The sequence below is a fragment of the Rissa tridactyla genome, chromosome 10 (assembly GCF_028500815.1).
Source record: "Rissa tridactyla isolate bRisTri1 chromosome 10, bRisTri1.patW.cur.20221130, whole genome shotgun sequence".
In the NCBI taxonomy this organism is placed as follows: Eukaryota; Metazoa; Chordata; class Aves; order Charadriiformes; family Laridae; genus Rissa; species Rissa tridactyla.
The window spans coordinates 19,008,616-19,028,980 of record NC_071475.1 but is presented as its reverse complement, the minus strand read 5'-3'; the positions used below and the strand labels follow the sequence as shown (position 1 = coordinate 19,028,980).

At 45.5% G+C, this 20,365-nt stretch overlaps 1 protein-coding gene across 1 annotated transcript; it reads right to left on the bottom strand.

Moving 5' to 3' along the window:
- Positions 1-1,020: 1,020 nt before the first annotated feature.
- LOC128915688 (high mobility group protein HMGI-C-like) lies at positions 1,021-18,814 on the bottom strand. Its single transcript, XM_054216414.1, has 6 exons — positions 18,688-18,814; positions 10,883-11,095; positions 10,197-10,283; positions 9,689-9,733; positions 5,298-5,388; positions 1,021-1,411 (listed from the first exon to the last, which is right to left on the bottom strand). The coding sequence occupies exons 2-6, from the start codon at positions 10,970-10,972 to the stop codon at positions 1,326-1,328; spliced, it is 399 nt and encodes a 132-aa protein (XP_054072389.1). The 5' UTR covers positions 10,973-11,095; positions 18,688-18,814; the 3' UTR covers positions 1,021-1,325.
- Positions 18,815-20,365: the final 1,551 nt, after the last annotated feature.

Sequence of the window (20,365 nt, the reverse complement as noted above, 5' to 3'; positions counted from 1 at the left end):
CTCTCTCCAATCATCTCTTCCTCTTAATTCTACATACATTTTCTTGTGTTAAATAAATACCTGCTAAGGGAACAGACCTCTGATGAAAGGATAATAAATGAGCTCAATATATACTGCCATTTCATGGATTTCTGCTATGCACTGCCATAAATTTAAAGCCAATTATGTTCTGTTTAAATATTTAACACTGTAAAGCTAGCCAATTTTACATCTTGTCAAAGATAATTGAAATACCCACTTTGTCCCTTTAATAGGCAGGTAGAGCATCCACGAGATGGAAAATACCACCGGGATTTCACTGTTTGCAACTGGATATTGGAAATACCGTCAGTTCCTCAGAGTTCAGCAAGATCAGCTCTGACACCGAAAGCACAAATCTGCATACAACGTGAGACTGAGAGCAGCCAGCAACGATCTCAGACCAACTGTCTACTGCTGCCTCCCCAAACTAAATTGTATCAGCAAGCTTTTATTTGCATAGCTACAACACTAGAGGACCCCACATACGCATATTATGGACTGAAGATACAACTGATTTAAACTGAATCCTGAGGCTCTGCAAGGAAGCAACTTTTGTGTAACTGGTTCTTTACAGACACTCCTTTGAAGTGATGAAATCCAGTGGCTGTGACTAAGCTTGTAAACATTGTGCACTCAGAGTTGCTGTCGGATTCAGGGGGAGCACCACCAGGCCAAAAGCTAGTTATAGGAGATGGCCCTGAGCTGACAGTGCTAGGATAAAAATTTAAGAATGAATCCCAAGACATCAGGGTGCAAACTTTCCCCTAAAGTATCCAAGTTACTGACCACGGGAGCAACAGCATTAGGTAAGCTGGAATGGCCATGAAGGTTTTTCTTTCTGATAATAGTAAAGAAAGGACTCAAAAGACTGTCTTTCAGATGCAATCCCTATGGGCAACTGAGCAAAACGTAAGCTCTTGGGACTGCTCCATCCATCTACCAGAGGTGGTAGGATACATAACTTCAGCAATTAGCTGTGTAAATAAGTTTCCTTTACTGTATCTGCGCTACCTTTCTGTTGAACAATTGCTGTCTGTGGCAGGGCAAGGCACCATGTTATCCAAGTATTTTTAAGAAAGATTAATTTCCTCAGAAAAGTTATACTACAAACTGTGAAAGGCATCTCTCCAACAAGGCATTTGCCATTTCTTCCCCTAAGTCCCTGTTTGTATGTTTGGGGTAAGCCAGCAGACAACAGGAGAGAAAGCTTGGCCAAAATTATCACAAAGGAAGAATTTGAAGTATGACATTAAAAATCCTGATTTCCAGTCCTCTGGCTTCAGCAAGACATGAACAGTGGCATACTACTGAGCTGTGGCAGGGATGTTGCTCAGAGATCTCCTAACACCAGTAGTTTTGCCGGGCCTGGAACCATCTTTTCCAGTGACGCCTAAAGGGAAAGATCATGGGAGAGAGAGGGTTAGAGGTCTAGAGGAGCCTAACTGCCCAAATGCCCCATTGCAGAGTCAGTGCAAGGTTAAAAGGTGGCAAGGATCCATTCCCAAACAACTAAAGGTCTTCACAGCAACATTCCCCTTGCTCTTGTACCAGCTCCAGGCTAATGCGTGACAGAAATGGCTTTCCTGGCAGCAGGCCTCAGCATGAGGCTGTTGAGAGCCCAGATATTACAGTCTGTGTGAAATTTGCTGGCTTCTGCTATGCAAATGCACACGATCAACCTCTGCTGTGAGCAGTTATATGTGTTTCCAGCTACCACCCTGGATCCTCGCAAGACACGAAATACCAGAAACGCCTTATAGAGTCATGAACATCAGGAAAGTAGATGCACAGAAGGTCTGAAAATGGTCTCAGAGGGGGGAATGTTTCTGGCTGCACCGGCTTGCTCTGATCTGCAGCTAACCCCCTGGTTTCAGGGACAGCTGAGGTGACCATTGGGGCAGCAGAGGGAACAAAGTGAGACAAAGGAGTTTGCAGCTGCTCCATCTCTCGATGCGCTGAGAAGAACACAGGGCAGGAAAGACAGACAAAAAGCAGCAAGATCCCAAGGCTGCTCCTGGCTTTGGACTGGGGCTTGGAAATTTTGCCATAAAGCAAACTCTGCTCTCACACCTATATTCCATTAGCCAAGCAAGCTTATTGAAACAAACCAAGGGTGCTTTTGTGGCTTAAGAGGATTTGAAATCAGCTTCATCCATCATTCAGTAGTGGTACTGATGGAAGAGAAGACAAATGCTTCTTGGCCTAGACTAACAGAAAACTTTAACGACTGAGTTGTGATTGGCAGCATCTGCAGGTAGCAACACAATAAAGCCTGAACAATTAACAAACCTCTGCCTGCTCATAGATAACCCGGAGTCACCCAAAACATAATTTAATGGCTTGAGAGCCTGAGGAGAAGGACTTGGGGGTGCTGGTGGACGAGAAGCTCAACATGAGCCGGCAATGCGCGCTTGCAGCCCAGAAAGCCAACCGCATCCTGGGCTGCATCAAAAGCAGCGTGGCCAGCAGGTGGAGGGAGGTGATTCAGCCCCTCTACTCTGCTCTGGTGAGACCCCACCTGGAGCACTGCGTGCCCCTCTGGAGTCCTCAGCACAAGAAGGACATGGACCTGTTGGAACGGGTCCAGCGGAGGGCCACAAAGATGATCAGAGGGGTGGAGCACCTCTGCTATGAGGACAGACTGAGAGAGTTGGGATTGTTCAGCCTGGAGAAGAGAAGGCTCCGTGGAGACCTTATGGCAGCCTTCCAGTACCTGAAGGGGGCCTACAGGAAAGCTGGGGAGGGACTCTGGATCAGGGAGTGATAGGGCACGGGGTAACGGCCTCAAATTGAAAGAGGGTACATTCAGATTGGATATCAGGAAGAAATTCTCTCCTGTGAGGGTGGTGAGACGATGGAACAGGTTGCCCACAGAGGTTGTGGATGCCCCATCCCTGGAGGTCTTTAAGACCAGGCTGGATGGGACTCTGAGCAACCTGGTCTAGTGGGAGGTGTCCCTGCCCATGGCAGGGGGTTGAAACTAGATGGTCTTTAAGGTCCCTTCCAACCCGAACCATTCTGTGATAACCAGCGCCTTGGGAAAAACCAGAGCTGGATCCCCAACTACAAAGGCCATGGAAAAACATCAGGTAGCTTTAAAGCAGCTCTCTGCCCCATGGCAGGCTTGTATGTCTTGCATATTTCTAGTTTGGCTCTTCCTATTTCTTGATTCTCCCCCTGACAGACTGACTGAAAAGCAGGGAGTCAGCCATTGTTTATTTCAGCAAGTCAGTTGTTGTTTATTTCAACAATTCTTCCTTAATGTTGCAGACATGAAGCCCAGGGCAGATCTCTCTCCCACTCAGAGCTGTACAGCATACAACCTGCAGGATGAGCAAGCACATGCATCCTCCCATGTCCTCCCTCTAGCACAGCAGCTCAAAAATCCTCACCTGGAAGGAAAAGGCAAACCAACAAACCCCACAATGACGAAAATCTCTGGCTGTGCCTGTAGCAGAAGATTATTATGTGATTGAAGACAAATCTCAGAGCAGCAGCCACCTACACGAGTAGCACAAAAGCTTGCAGGCATATAATACCTAAGTTAAACTCAGACCCATAGAATGGGTTCATCCAGAAACTACCTGTCTGAAAGCTGCTGCAACTGCATCTTGCTTGCAAACAAGCCACAGGATCTATAGTTTCTGGTAAATCAGAATAGTAAGTCTCCTCTTTCCCTTTTTAGTCAGAAGTTTCCAAGACTGGATTACCATTCCATCTCAAGCTCCTGAGCAAATACCAACTGTTATGAAATTTTCCAGAGGATTGCCAGGTTTCATACTGTACACGCTTATCTCCACTGATCTTCAACTGGCTGGGGTTTTTTTCTCACAGAAGTGCACACCTTCCCCAACAGTAAAACTCCCCTCTCTGTCCCTGGGGCTGAGCGGGCAGACACAGAGCGGTTTGCGCTGCAGTATCATGCGCTGCGCTGCTGTCTCCCACTGACCGCAGCATCCGCTTATCCTGTCACATCTGGTTCTACCTCACTGCGACAGGAGGAAAACGTATTCCTCATGTCACTGCCCTCGGTCCCACTCAAACTGAAAGGAAGAAGAAAGTACCCACATTGGCTGTGGTTTCGGGTGATGCTTAGGAGTACTACAGAAAGGCAGCGACCGGGCCGGAGGTGAGCTCATCATCCGCGAGCCTGCGGCTCTGCTGATGTCATCACACAACTCGGTGGCAGGAAGTGATACGGGAACAGGAGCCCGAGAGGAAACTGAATCAAGCAACTGAGGTTAACTATTCTGGCATTTTATCATGCGGCATTTCCAGGGACTTTCTAAGAACCTGAGGTTGGGTTTGGCTGCCCGGCGTCAGTTAAGCTGCTTCACACGCCACGCTCAGCAGCACTAACGGCAGCGGGATGAGGGAGCAGCTGTGCTGACCACATGGCAAAACAAGGCAACATCTGCCTCTCCTGGGTTGCTGGCTCCCTTCCCCCTCCCACTCAAGGGAAAGTATTTAATGAATAGCTTCCCACAGTGCTCACGGAAGGTAGGACTCAGCTGCATGCAAGTCTTCCTGGCATCTATCTCAGGAATGGCCTTGATGGTATAGGCTGGGCTTGGATTTGCACTTTCCCAGGGTTGTAGTGAGGCTGGGGCTCTGGGTGGTGCATCTGTAACTTCCTACAACAGAGGTAACAGTTATCTGGCATCTCATCTCAGAGAAGCTTAGGTAACTTTGCAGCCCTTTATAGAAACTTGCCAGTGTCGTCATTCTCTGTGCTGCTGATGCATTAGCATCTCTGCTAGCGTGCCAGCCACTAACAGGGAGCACTGCCTTGGAGTACAAGCCAGGAAGGAGAGAGCAAGGCTATCATGGAGGCATGCTGGAGTTAATCCAGAATACTAGGATGTCCCAGATGTCAAGGGATCTTCAAATTTATTTTTTTTTTTTTAAAGTAAGGTAAGACATTCATGATCTATTTTCACTTTCTACATAACACAGCCAATTCCACCAAGCCACACCTGTGAACACTGACCAGAACCTCAGATACATGATTTCTTGGAAAGACAAAGGTATAGATTCTCTTCCCATCCCTCTTTTCTGACTCCACTTGAGCTGAAATAGTCACAACTGAATTAGATGGAAGGAATGTGCTACCCTTCCTGCTGTAATGTGCCTGGAAGCCTGCCAAATCCTCCTGTTTGTAGGATTTACCATAACGAACGCAGCCAGTGCTAGAGCTTTGGGGATACAGGCATGGTTTGCCAGGAGCATGGCTGCAGAGTTTAGTCTCATGTAATTACAATTATCTAATTTCAAACCTTGGGTGGCTGGCGCTGAGTTCAAATTCAAGTCACTGCTTCCCTGAGGATTTCCTTCCTGAGACACTCCTTCTTGGACCACTAGTTGAGGCTACGAAGAAAAACACCAAAAAACAAAGAAAAACACCCACATAAAATTAGGTATCAAGAGACAAAATCGCTAATATGCAAAGTAGATGGAAAACAAAAAGCCTTTGATCTGTGTTATTTAAATAAGGCTGTGCAGCCCTGAAAGCATGACCATTTGCCACTACTTCCTACATCCAACCATAAGCAAGAGCAAGCGCCAGTGCATCTAGTGTCCACACACATCCACAAGCATCTCTGAATGGTTGTCAGAATCCATAATAACCCACCATATTACCAGCCTTATGAGACACATATCCCCACACTGTGAAAAAATCTCCCCATTATGCAGCCATGGAGAATTTTTTTCATCCTTGAGAACACTTTCTATATTTCAGGATATTTTCCTGTCCTGAACAACTAAAAATTTTGTCCATCGAAAATTAAAAACCAAACGGCTGTTCTTTTCCTTCTGTTTTGGTTTTGCCCCCCCAAAACTCCTCAAGCTGTTAAAACAAATTAATTTTGATTAATAGATCAATTTACCTCAATTTAACTGCAAAACCCCAAGCCTAGCCCAGAACTGCAGCTACTACAATCTGTAACAGAAGAGAATGGCTGGAAGAGTCTTTTCTGACCTCATTTGCAGCCTGTTACAGATGAGAGATGGTTATAAATTATTTCTAGCATGCTATAGATGTTTATAGACTGGGCGAATCCCTGAGCACCCTGATCCATTTAGACCTGCTTTGAGCAGTGGTTTGAACTGAAGGATCTGCAGTGGGCTGTTCCAACATAACTATAATTCTAAAAAAAGTAAAAAGAAGCATATGTACACACCCAGCTGAGGGATACCAGACATTCAATACCACTACTAGCAGTGGTCCTGCTTGTTGTCCTGCTTCTTCTGTGTGGCATAAAGCTCTCAAAGAAGAATAAAGTGTGAACTGAACTTAGAAGGAAGTGTTTTTATTAACCATAGAATACCAGGTTGGAAGGGACCTCAAGGTCCAACCTTGCTTGGCAAAAGCACGGTCTAGATGAGATGGCCCAGCACCCTGTCCGGCTGAATCTTTAAAGTGTCCAATGATGGAATCCACCACTTCCCTGGGGAGATTATTGCAATGGCCGATTGTTCTCATTGAAAAAATCTTCCTCTTGTGTTCAACTGGAATCTCCCCAGGAGTAACTTGTGCCCATTACCCCTAATAATAATCTAATAAAAATTAGATTATCATTATAGAAAAATCAGAATTTCCATTGAAATTATTTTTTTGAAATTGCACTTCCAACAACAACAAAAAAAAAGGACAGGAAAACTATTCCAAACTATTCCAGCTAGCTTTATTTCAGATAATAGCTTTTGACAGCACACATATGGGTGTCTGTGCCCCACAAGAAGTTGGAGAGCATGTTCTTAACACTGCCTTAACTGTGCCTGCCTGTGGGTATCAAACATACCCATTTGCTTTTCTACTGCAGGAGCCTATCCCTGGGAGGGGAAGTGGGGGTCTCTCTCTGCAGCCGCATCACGCACACAGACTAACTACAAAGCAGGGATGAAGCCATCTCCTCTGTCACTATTACTGTCAGTTTAACCACAAGACAGCCCTACCAGCAGGTGTTTTATAAACTGTCCCTTGCTCTGAAACCCTCTCTCAGAGTTCTCCTGCATAGGAGCTTTATATAGCATTTCACTTTTTTTGGCTTTCCTGAACCCTATAATAACAGAGTTTCACAGCCAAGGCTCCTCTGTCCCTATCAGACTGCATCACGGCAACAGCAAAAGCTGGGACTGAATCTATTCCTCCCACAGAATTTCATTGCCTGCTCTTTCCCTTACCAGACAGCGAGCAGAAAGGCACTGTAGCACTCCCGAGGGTTAAACTTGCCTATTTCAGGTTAGATGAAGAATGCATAAACTAGTGCCAGAAACTGCCTGCCAGCTCCTCTGGAGTCCTTTGGCCTCTGCACTTGCATTTACCCACTGTAGTTCACAGGTACCCATACAGGACACAACCCTTTGTACCATTGTCCAAGACAAGGTGGTCTCTCTCTTAATCTCTGCCTCCTCTCATGCACGTGGCCAGGTCAAATTGCACCTGCTGATGAATATTGCTCTTACTCAGTATTAAATTCAGCAATACCCCAACTGCTTCAAAGCTACTTGCAAAGTCCTGCCTTTCCCTGCTCCCAAGGAAGGACCATCACACCACTGCTAGGGCAGGGAGAGCCCTGCAATCACAGCCCTTCAGGGAACACCTATACTATCTCTCATTTTATTTTTATGAAGTGATCTTCAATCCATTTTACCTGGGAGGCATGGTTTCTGGCTGTTCAACTGTCCCCTGCCCTGATTCAGGCTGATACTGTGCCTCAGGCTTAGCTGTATTACCCTGCCATTTTGAGTCCAGCTCAGCAACGTCCAGCTCTGTTCTCTATCAGTAGATAACGATGCCTCCCTTCTCACAGTCCCTTTTGTCCTGGACACTCTGCTTAAACAGGACTGTGCTCCTCATCTGGTCCAGGAACAATCCATGTATCCCTGCTTATAGATGCTTTGGGCAGGAAAATAGTATCTTCCCCATAGTATCTGAGCTCCTTCTGACCCACTCTGTCCTCAAAAGAGAATCAAGACCTAGGACTGGCTGTGCCTCACCTCCTTATCCCTTTCTGATCTCTCCAGTACCCATGGTTCTAGTAAGTATCTCTCTGAGCTATACACTTGCAAGTCATTTTTCTTGCTTGCTTGCATCTACTTCATAGAAGAGCATGTTCTCTCCTTATTTGCTGCTGCTTTGTACTTTTTCCCTCATCTCATTTCTTTCTCGCCCTAAAACCCAAAGATAATCTAAAAAAAATAATGTCTTTTTCCCCTCTTTTTTTTTTGTCTTTGTTTTTTCCTTTTCCTACTTTGCAGCCCCAAGATGTTTCTTTTTCCTCCAAATGCACTTTGGGCTTTTCACAACAACCTGGCCATGGCGCCCTACCACTACTGAAAGGGAGAACACTGTCCTTTACTCATGTCCTCCCAGGTCCTCCTGCTTCTATTTGCGATTTGTCAGACCAGGAATGACACCAGCAGAACTCACTGGGTAAGATGTTTGTTTTGGTCTCTAAGACACAGCCATTGCTGCCTCCAATATTTTTTCCATAGAGCTTGAGGATCCCAATTTGCAGAGCTGGTTGCTTCAAGCACTGGTAACGTACCAGGCTTCCCTACACAGTGTATTTAAATAATATAAATTGGTTTAGAAAAAGCAATGGGCTTTTAGCAAAAGCTATGTGGTGAACTAGACTGTGACCTTCTCATCTGGATTTCAAGGAAGAAACAGCAAATGGACATATTTATGGAGCAGATCTCTTGTCTGGGAGATTCAGTTCTGCACTGAGTTTGCGGACAGTTTCCCTCCATCACTATCCAAGAATTCGTATGGCCTGTCATGTCAGCAGTGTCTTCTAATCTCTCCCATATCCTCCCTGGTGAAGATTTGCTTCCAAGTCTCCCGTGTGGCCCTCACACGCTGCTCTGTCCCTCTGTTTCTGCTGAGCCAGACAGCATTTCTTTCCATCCCAAGGATTCCGGTGGCACCATAGCTGTAGAACAAACCTACAGATTCCTGCAGCAATTGCACAGATTGGGTTTGGTCTAGAATTTGTGCAGTAACAAATACACACCAAGTAATGGTTTGTGGTTGTTTTTTTTGTTTGTTTGGGGTTTTTTTCCATCACTCCTAATGATAGACAATGTGCCAATAATTGTTCGCAATATCCTTAATGATGCAAAGCTTTCATCTTCTTCCCCCCCCCCCCAGCACCTGGAACGTTCTATGTTCATCTTCTAACTACTGATTCTTACTAATCCTTTGTTTGCTGCATAAAAGAGCCTCCTGCTGGCAGGATTCAAAGTTTCGTCATTCACCAAATTCCTCTTTTTGATTAATTTTAAGTTTCTTCTTTTGAGACAAATTAATATGCTAAGCAATCACTCCAGTCTTTCAAGACTCCTAGGAAGACAACCCCTCTCCCCTAGAAAGGGTGGAATCTCTGGTCTGACCTTCCAGCCTGGAAAAGTACTGTGGAAGACTAATATGTGTTGAATTAAGCACAGCAGCTCTCCTGGGCTCTCAGGATTCTTTCAGGAGCTGAATCTTAGGGGTGAGTTACTGGAAAGGTGGTCGGAGCTTCCCTAAAGTGTTAGATTTCCAGGTCACCTAGGCTGAAAGAATGTTGTTGCACATAGAGCCTGAAAAGAGCATATACAACTGAAAATCCCCCAGGATCCATGACTGGAGAAGAGGAAGAGGACTGAACACTGTACTCACCCACTTGCGAGGCCTCCCTCTTGGCCTTTTCCCAGAAGGTTCTACCTTCGTTGAAAACAAAGGGAAAAAAAAAGTATTTTCACCTCTCATACTTGCTAGGCACCGTGAGTAATACACTGAACATGGCCAAGGTGACCTCTGTATAAAGTTCTTGTAAGACAAGTAGCAGAAAAGGCTAACGCTGGGGATAGAAGACAGTTGAGGAGGAAACACCTGCCAGACTATGCTGGTTGTGATTATTTGGCAATGGTGGAGGAGAAACGCTAGAAGGAAGCTGCTGAACAGGCAGCGGCAACACAGGAAGGCTGGGAGGTGAGTTAAGACAAAGACCACAATAACTGATTTGTCCAACAGTGGCAATTAAGGCTGCGCTGAATTAGAGACAACTTTCACTGTCTATCTGTAAAGCTAAGAGAAGCCTCCCTGCTTGTCCCTCTAGCAACGCTTAAAGGAAAAGTGACAGCCAGCTTCTCTCTCCCATAAAAGAAAATAAGCCATTTACTCTTACCGTTTGTCCAGATACAGTAGTCACCTTCTTGCTTCCTTTTGGCCTTCCTCGTGGTTTCTTCGCTGGCAATGGTCCTACAGCCTCCTCCTGGGACAAAAGGAGAAAACCATTTAAGTGGGATGATCCCTGGAACAACTTACAGCTTCTCATTTTAATGTATCTTAGACTGTCTTACGCCAATTAGAGCACCCAGACCACTAAATACGTGTTCGTCTCTGCCTTTCCAGCTGCTGAAGTGCATTAGAAGATGGCCAGTAATACTTCCACCCCTTTATCTTTTGGTCTGTGGAAATTAATAAATCCCAAGGACTCTGACTATAGTGTCTGGAATGAGGAGAGAAAAAGCCTTGGCCTTCTTCCCTCTATCTAGCTACTGGTGCAGAAACAGAGCGTGGTGACACCTGAAAGTCTCCAGACTGGAACAGAGATCTGGCTAGCTGCTCTCATGCCATTTCCTGGCCTGAACAGTCATGGCCTGCTACATTAGAGGCAACTCTGAAGCCAGTGGCTAAGATGCCCCATGGTGCACACGCTACTGCTTTCCTGAATAGCAATAATATTTATCACAGAATGCCTCAGCTTCCCTTGCTCCTTGTTAGCGAGCCACTTCCCAGGGCTGCCTGCAAATCCCAACAGGCTAATGCCACAGCATCCTCAGGCAGCCTCTTAGGGTGATGTGCCCTCACCTGGGGCTGCTTCTTTGGTCTTCCCCTCTTTCTCTTCAGGCCCTCGGTCAGTGTAGATGAGCTGGGGTTCACCGGCCTCTCGTTGCTCATGTTGGCAGTTTCCACTGTTTCCAGATGATAATCCAACAGGGTTATTTTTCCATGGACTGGGAAAGAAAACTTGTCTCTTCTTTTTTTCCCAATCTTGTTACAGATTCTCCTCTACCTGCAAGGCTGAAATGGTGAGAGAGAATCAGGCATGACAGCTTGCTATTGTTTTCATCAGCTGGAAGAGTCTGTGACATAGCAGACATTCAGAAGTGTAACCGTGCTTTATAAACATTAATGAACCATTCTCTTACACGGCCCATTCCTCAGCTTTCTGAGCCTTTTGCCAAAGGAGCCAATTGCTCCAGGTACTAGAGCATGTTGGTACCTGCATCTACCTTTCCCCGCCTTGTCGGCCAGTTTAATCCAAACTGACAAAGCCAATGTCTTCAGCTCTCTGAACTCTCCTCTTTGTAGGCTTCCTTTGCCTGAGGAGGGACGAGGTGGGAGACAAAGTGGTGGTGAGTTATAAACACCCCATTCGAGGGTAAAGCTCCATTTGGAACTCCTACATCGTCAGAGACCAGAGGTAATCCTGAAACCCAAATCCACAGCAAAGAGAGCCTTATATCAGGATGCTTGAGAGAGCAAGTATCAGGGTACCAACTCTTTAAGAGATGAATTTAGCTCTGGAGCTGCCCCTCAAGAGTTTGTTCACTGACTGAACAGGCACTGTCTGAAGAGATGGCCTGACGCCATTTCAGAGCACCCAGGCCTCTGGTCCTACACGAGACTCACTATTTCCTACAGGACAAACAAGGTCACCCGCACTTGGGTGCTGCTTAGATACTGAGCACTGGTTTGTCTGCTGCAAGTTTTGTACCAGCAGGATTGCCAGTCAGCCTCCTCCTGTCCCCAGGCTCTGCTTAGTGCCTGCTGTGGTTGGAATGAGCCCTGATCTGACTTGTTTGCTCTAAGAAATAACCAAGATCATGAGCTGTCGAGGGTACATAGGAAACCAATGACTTTCCTTGCTTGTGCTTGAGGTTTCTCCTCTGGTGGTGGTTGCCAGAGAAGGTGGCAGCCTGACTGTGAGCATTTACACCCTCACATCCCAAAGCAGGAAAAGGAGGGAAGAGACCTTGACCTCAGCTGGCACTTGAATCCCAAGGCACGTTAAGAGAGATGGCGGTCATTGGTCTTGCTTGCATGTGAGGTAAACCCTATCCAAGGATCCCAGTTCACCTCTCAGTTTGCTGATCTGCTTGAAAAAGGCACTTGGAGCCCCCCACCAGACCTTGGCACCCTCCTTTCCTTCTTACACAGGAGGGAGGGCTCAGGAAGATGCAAGGGGCTGTGGGGACTGAGCCTGGGTGGACAGAGGCCAGCAGTGCTGGCTGACTGAATCCTCATTTGTCAGTAATTCTTACCACAAAATAAACAGCTGAGAATAGTGCAGTTGGGAAAGCGACACCATTGCTTGCTGAGGAAAGCAGCAGTAAATAGATGAACAACGCACTTCTACCTTCTGTGCAAAGTCATTGCCTTCTCCTTCTCACCTAGGCGTTGCAGATTTAATCTGCCTTGGCTACAGAAGCTCTTCTGCCTGAGAAATGTTTTTCGCAGCTCTTTTCTCTACCTCTTTTGTTTCTCCTTTCTGCCTTGTTAAATGAAAGGTAACAACAGCATGCTAAAACAGCTCTGTCCCATCAGCCTTGAGTGCTGCTGGGTCCCTAAGTCCCTCTGGCAGGCTCTACCTGAGGCAATAAAGGCAGCATTGCAAGTAAGAGCACAGCTGCATCGTGTAGAAGAGCGTGACTGTTTTCTTCAAAATAATGCTGGAGGGCAGAAGTTGGGTTCAGTTCCAGTTCATGCATGAGCAACCCTACCTAGCAAACTCCCTGGATGTCCCTTGGTGCACACTGTTGGGACCCAGCTCAGAGGTGCTGCTGCACACTCGGCTTTTCTATCAAAACCTCTGATCAGAGGGCAATGGAAAGACTGGTTGATGATGATGGTTGACGAAAGACTCAGGTCTCTGAGATCAGGCTGCATCTGAAGGGGAGACAGTTAGAAAAAAAAAAAAAAAAGGTTTCTTTGTACTTGCAAGCCGTGCACAGTTGCCACCAAGTCCCTGAGAGACAAGTATGAAACGCTTTTGCAGTCTCTTTCAGCAAAGAGCTGTGCTTTTAGAAACTGTTACCAGAGCTTTGTAGCTTGATCAGATGTCAAGTCCCAAAGATGAGAGGGCCTTAACTGAAGATGACAATATTGTGCCCTCTGGTCCAGCTACTGTTTCCTGCATTCTCATTTACTGGTCAGAACTGGGGCTCAAACAGACTTGTGCTGGTCTTGGCATCTGGGGCTGGCTGAGGAAGGAGGGAGTCACTCAGGTACATGGACCCTGGGCTGCTTTAGGAGCAGAGAAGCCTCAGTGCCTCTTCCCAAAGGCAGGTCTAAGCCAGCCCTGCCTCGTGCTGCACACATCTGCTGCGGCATCAGCCCAGAGCGCAGCAAAGGTGTCTTGAAGGTTCATGAGCCTGAGCAGCCCCTCAGCCACCAGATGCAATGGAATAGACATCGCCATAGGAATGGACAAGTGTGAAAGTGCTGTCCAAGCCAGGTTCCTGAGGAGAGATTGCGGCTGCTCTGACAACACAGCTTCTACCTATGGATCACAGTAATTGGAAAGCACTGGTTCAGTGCTTCTTGGAATTCAGGTCCTAATGCTAATATGGAGAAAAGTGTTATGGAGGAAATACAAACACGTCCTTGAAAAGTATCATACTTGCACATTTTTCCCCTGTTTTTCCCTGGTAATGGTGAAGCATAAGGAACAGGCTGAATGATGGGCTATGGCAGATATTGTCAAAGATAACAATAGATGTAGTTATAGCTAGGGGAGGCGATGCTGATAGGAGAGCTAAGTATTTGTATTTTATTTTTCAGTCTCAGATTGCACTCTCTGCTTGGTCACCTCAGGTTGGACACGCAGAATCTGAAAATGTCACTGGCAAATGCAGCAAGAAAACTTCCAGCCTTCACTCTATATTCTAACCAAATGTATGCAGTCATGACAGCCACTGAAGCCATTGCTCTTATTGACACAGCCTCTCTCATGAGTTCACTGTAACTGAAACCTGCGTTAAATCCAAATTTTGCATTCAAGTGGGAGCAACCACAGCATACAGAATTAATTTTTTCCCCAGATGCAAAGAAAGTCAGTTCTTGCACAACAATTATTTTCCAAATCTTGCAAGACTGATACGCTCTACAATGTCTTTCACGTATCTGCCAAGCTTTCTACAGACAGGACTGCAGACAAACATACAGAGACTATCAGGAGATACCAGTGTCTTTGCACATCTCACTTCCACCTTCCCATCACCCACCAAAGGCACAGCTTCTTGAAGCCTAGTGTGAAAAGAAAAAAACCAAGGAAAGCTATACAAGCTTAGGGCTTTTGTAAGCTTTACATGACTCAATGCAAGATGTATACAAAGCAAAAGCATCCAATGCAATTCTACTTCAAATTTCTCAACAACAGCTTTCCATTTATATATATAAACCCCCAAATCAATATTGACTCCCATTGTATACCAAAAAACAAGTATGCTTTCCAGAGTCACTGCACTCCCTGCTGGGAGCGGAGTCAGCGGGGCTGAATTCCAGTGCTATACACTGTCCATAAGGGCATGGGATCTAAAAAACCTACCTAAATGCCTGTGGGCCTTAGATCACCTTTATGATGTCAGCCATATACACACTTTGCAAATGATGCAGATATGTGAATACATGTTTTTGGCAGTATTCAGACCTCTATGTTGCAGAGACACCACCTAAACCAAAGCATCTCACATCCCAAAAGCATTCCCGGGCACCTGGCAGAGGACAAAGGATTCTCACAGTCTAACGCTTTACACCTGATTTAGGTGCTAATTTGTACAAAGCCGGGTTTTCTACCATACCGAGTTCTCAGAAGAGAAAAGCTCCTCCCGGGGACAATGCAGTTGTAGTCTAACACAGGGCACTGAAGAGCTTCTTGAGGGACGTTTTCCTCTCCACAGACTACAGGGGAAGCCTTGGGGATGAGCCTGCTGACTTGGGCAAGTAAATTAAACAGCAGATCCCCTTCCTGTTTGTTTCCTCAGGGAGGTTAAGTTTTAGGCTACGTCCTTGGGATAATAACAATATGACACAGGGATGCTTAAGACATCGTACTAAAACCCCCAAACTGTGTGCATGATTCACAGCAAATGCTGCCAGAAAATGATTGTCTAGCTGCAGTGCCCACATACAAAATACAAAGCTCACAAAGGCTTTTTCAAGGCATAATAGGAGTGTGATTATAAGAGACCCTTCATTATAGCCTTAACTCTGCTGCTGTCTCTATAATAATGGGAAAAAATATCCACAAAGCACAACTCCCACTTAGTAGCACAGCGCCATTGTTCTGCTGTCACGTGTGACAAGGTAAACCCAGGGTAACTTCACTGACGTGAACGCGGTCAGTCTTCAGTCCCTCTAGTAAAAGAGGGAGGGAAAAATTCGGCCCAAGCCCTGCATCAAGCGGAGGAGGATAAAAGACTTTGATAGTCAAGACATCTAAAGAAGGGGACTAAGAAGGCCGCGCAGAGAGAAACCTTTCATTCCAATAACTGTAGCAATAACGATCTGCACTTGCATTATGAGAAATTACTTTCACCTTCCGAGAAATCAAATGCTCACGTCTTTTCAGATCTCACAGCAGATCAAGAAATACCACAGCTTGTCGCAGTTCCCCGTGGACTGTTCTACCAGAAAAGCAGGATAGCCAAGCGTTGGATAGCCCCCTTGGGAAAGGGCAGTGGTAGCAACACTCTGGCAAATGAACCTTCTGTGCCAGATTTTTCTGTGAAATGAAGAACTTACGGGCCACTAAATCAATCTTGTGGCAACAGCAGGTAACTGCTACAGTCTCATAAATCACATCTCAGAAACATAAATAACCTCTATAGGTGATTTCCCTAACTACTTTGAGTGGCTATGTCTAAGCCTTCTTTTGTCTCGTGCTTAAAAGTCTCCTAGTTCCTTGCTTGTTGTTTTTTTTTAATGAGCAATTTGTCATTTCTTCTTGCATCACCAGAGTCCTTCAGCACCAATGTTTGTCTCTCCTCCATTTTTAAACCCACTCTACCAGATATACACATTAATCTGATCTCCCCCATCTCACCTGGCTGAACAAACATGTTCCAGTTTCTTGGGATGTGATCATATCTCCCTATCATTTTGGTTGTCATTTACACCCTTTCCAATCTGAGTTCAGCACTTCTCTATATGGTAAGGATTCTTACTTTCAAAACTATTTTCAGAGAGGACAACTCGACCAACTTAACTTCTCACTTATCTGAGAAGCATGGACTAAGCAACAGTTCAGTGGGAAAAATTCAGTTCCTATGTGACATTACCAGCATGAACTTTCAAACTGATTCAATCAGCAAGCTATTCCACTACGTCCAGCATATCCTGACTGATAAAATATCCAGGCCAGAAGACAGAGGACAAAAAATACAGGAACTGTATGGGCTTCCATGCTTCACAGTGCTAGGAACCAGCGCAAGGCCTGAATGGGAACCTCTGTAGTTTTACCTACAGTTACATTTCTGACCTTGTTATAGATTTCTCTGTGTAACCCTAATGAAAGTGCCTTCATGTGTTTCAGTTCCCCATCCACAAAATGGTGCGTAGTTCCCTGTCTGCTGAGCTGTGCTGGTGATGGGGCTGAGGGGAAAGAACCCGAGTGAGGAGGAAGAGGCCATCCTGTCTGTGTCTCTTCTTCTGAGACAGCCAGCAACCTAGGCAAGTGCTACCAGCTGGGACAGGAGCTTATGGACTAAAGATCTATCTACTAGGAAACAGACAGTGACAGAAGCTTTTTTTTTTTTTTGAGACATGCACAGCTACATGGGAAAAGGGTTGTTTTCAAGCGACGATGGAGACACAAACAGTCTCTGTTTCCTATTTCCCAGATCCTAAACATCCAGCTTCAGCACAACACCAATACACTGCAAGGGCACTCTCTTGAATGAGCCCACGCTTGATGCAGTGCCTGCCAACTTCTCTCTCCCTGAGCCAGTTACCACTCTGAGAGGCACCTTGCTCATCCTAATCCACACCACAACTCATCGTAGAAATACCACCGTGGCTCTGCTGTAGCTAGCCTAAAATATTCCCATTCCTTCCTCAGAAAAGTGAGGCTTTGCATTTGCCTGTGGAAAGAGTCAGGCTCTGTGTGGAGTCCTAGTAGAGTCCTAGCTGCACTGAGGTCCTTTTAATTTCTGTATGTGCAGGACTTCCCCTGAAGGTTGCCACGTACTTCTACAGTGAAGTGCTCAACCTCAATCCTACCTCAGCACCATCAGCTTCCAAGCCAAGCCATGGCTCCAGGCTTCTTATGGTCAGAGCAGGCGAAGCAATGCGGCAGTTAACCATCCCAGGGAAGATCTGGAAAAGCACTGCTGGATACCAAGACCAGAGAGGAAGAGATATCTGGAATCTGTTCCTGATTCTGATCTTGGGCAAGTCATGTAATCTTTCTGTGTTTCACATTTTCTGTCTATAAGATTATGGAATAACACTGGAAGTATTAACACTTGCCCTCAAACTGAGGTGGAGGGACTGAGGACTAAATCATTCCTATTTGTAGAGTAACACTAAGAACCCCCAGCAGAAGAAAACAGAGCAAGCCATTATTTGCAGACTGCACCAGCAGCCTCCCCCGTGTCATTGTGTTCAGGAGCACAAAGGAGAGGCTGTCGCAACTGAAGAAATACAGCCCAGGATTAGCCACATCCTGCTCAGCAGCAAAACACACCCTCACCCTCTTCCCCGAGGAAGCTGAAGGCTCGTGGGACCAACGTGGCCCCAGGCTGTAAGCTGGAGTTCCCTGCCCTGGAACCCAGCACAGAGCAGCACTGGAGTGTGAGTTAGGGTCCCCCAGAGCTGTAGCACGTTGCTGAGCTGCACAGCACTTCTCACCCAATCCCAAACCAGAGCAAGTAGGGGACACAGGGCCCAGCTCAACGTCTCTATCCCAGGAAACTCACGTACCGAACTCAGGACCTCAAGTCTTGAGGCCACTGCCTGCAGTCTTAGGCACCCTTCCAGCGCTTCTCCCAAAAGTATCAAGCCAGATCAGTGACACTGGATGCCTCTGCGCAGACTGTAGACTCCCTAGCACTACACATTAAGATCCTGTTAAAATTCTCCCTTAGGGATTTGCCCAAATATTTGCTAAAAGACTCTTTCTTCTCTTAAAGTCTCTGTCCAGATGCTTTCATCAAAAAGCAAGCTCCCCAAGCAGTGCGGAGTTAAATCAGTGGAGAAAAAACAACAGTATTTACAGTGAAAAAAAAGGATAGGGAGAAATCTGTGGTTACTAAAACAAAATTGAAAATCACAGTCATCTCTTATTTCAGATACCATCAAGCCTTGCTCCTCTGCGGAGTTACTGTCTTGTTCAGGCCAACTACTAACATCTGCAAAACACTGTCCACTTGCGCAAAACCAGGAAATGGCCCTCTGCGTCTGCTGGTGAGGAGGCATTTTAGCACCTGGCACAGGGACATACGAGGCAGCAAGTTTTGTGCCTTAACCTGCTTCCAAACAGTCTCTCTCAATTACCGAGATGCAAGTTATTAATACCTTTGCCTTAATAAACCCCAGCACCTTGCAGATGAGCTCTGCACGGGCATTTCAAACGCAGGCTTGCCAATGCGGTAAGAAAGGAACAAGGTTACCTGTTGAGAAGTTGGGCAGCGCCACTTGACCCGACCCCAGCAGACCCAGCAATGAAGGCAGGAGAGAAAGACAGAGGTACCCAGCAGCTGACACCCCTTCTGCACCGGCGAGAAGCAGCTAACCGGAGCCTCTGCACACATTCATTTCAGGAGCCTTACAATGAGCTGAACGCTATTTATTGCGCTCCCAGTTAGTGATATGGAAAGCAGCACGAGCGCTGCCAGCGATCTCCTTCTGATGGCAGTCCTGAGTAGTGACAGCAAGTGAAACCAAGTTCACTTCAACCCGCCTGGAATCTCACACTCAACTGGCAACAACCAAAAAGAAGAAAAATCCCCAACCAGACCACTTATACCAGGCAGTTAGTACCACTGCCCTGCTTACTAAAAATAAGGCCAGTTTCCAAATGTGAAATAAATGATCTGAGTAGTGGGGACAGATCATTTCACAGGTTTCCCTCTTTACAAATGCTAGAAAGAATCATGCTGACCCTGTTTTATGAAAGAAAAAAAACCCCACACAAACAACAAAACACAAAACCCCCAAATGGGTAGCCCCAGGAAGGCTTGTGATGACAAAGTGGTTATTAATCTGAGTGCAAAATGTGCTCGGGGCATTTACTATAAGCCACAAATAAAAATGGGAAGCTGACTTCAGTTGAGCATAAATATATTTAGAAAGGAGATGTTGCATGGCTCTAAGTTAGGTATTCAATATTAGTTATGTGAACAACCATTAGCGCTAGCAAAAGTCTCCCTAAGTATTTTGCAAAGGAGAATGCAGACTTTTCATATGACTGACTTGGTATATTTAAGACACATATATTGTTTTTTTTGGCACATTACCATTAGCAAAACCAGAGAATTGAAGTAGCTCAATCTGTACCTGTATAAAACCCATTACAGTATCTTAGAGACAAAGTCTGAGACTCTTCTTTATGTCAAGTAGCAAATTGCTTACAGTGACAGTACAACTGAATAAACTGAAGACTAACTTTTTTTCTCAGAGCCATCCACGTAAAAGATTTGCAATCACTCGAGTTCCTCAGTAATTTCTGAAAACATCAGTAAGGCACCTACCTAAATCACTTACTGCAGTCCGGACCTTATTAACACAGGAACGACGATCTCCTGGTTAAAGATGTACGTGGGGACTCTGGAATGTGTCCAGTTCTTGGGGCTGCCACGTGCTTCCTCTGTGACCTCAGGAAAGTCATCTTTTCTTTGTACTCAGTTTCCTACATGTAAAGTGGGGATAACACACAAAATAGGTAACATCTTGCTTATTTAGACAATATTTTCTTTGGGAAGAGGTACGTTTCCCACCATGTAATCACACAGGTCTTAGGCAAAGTGGCTCAAGACTATTTGGAGCTCTTAACCACTAATAACACAAAATCAACATGAAACATTAAGAAAAGCCTTTCATCACCCCAGCAACTATGTCTCATCCAAAAATCAAAAACTAGTGTATGAATTTGAGTACCTCAAAATTTTTACCTATTAATATAAATGCTTAACTATATCTAGCTAATCTATCAAAAATCCCCCTGCATACACACTACTGTATTGTATGGAAATACACAAACTTTTTCATTTTTTTAATGAAAATTTTTTTAATTTTTTTTTTTTTTTAAATATCACTAGAGACAAAGTTGACTAGATCAGAACCTGAATT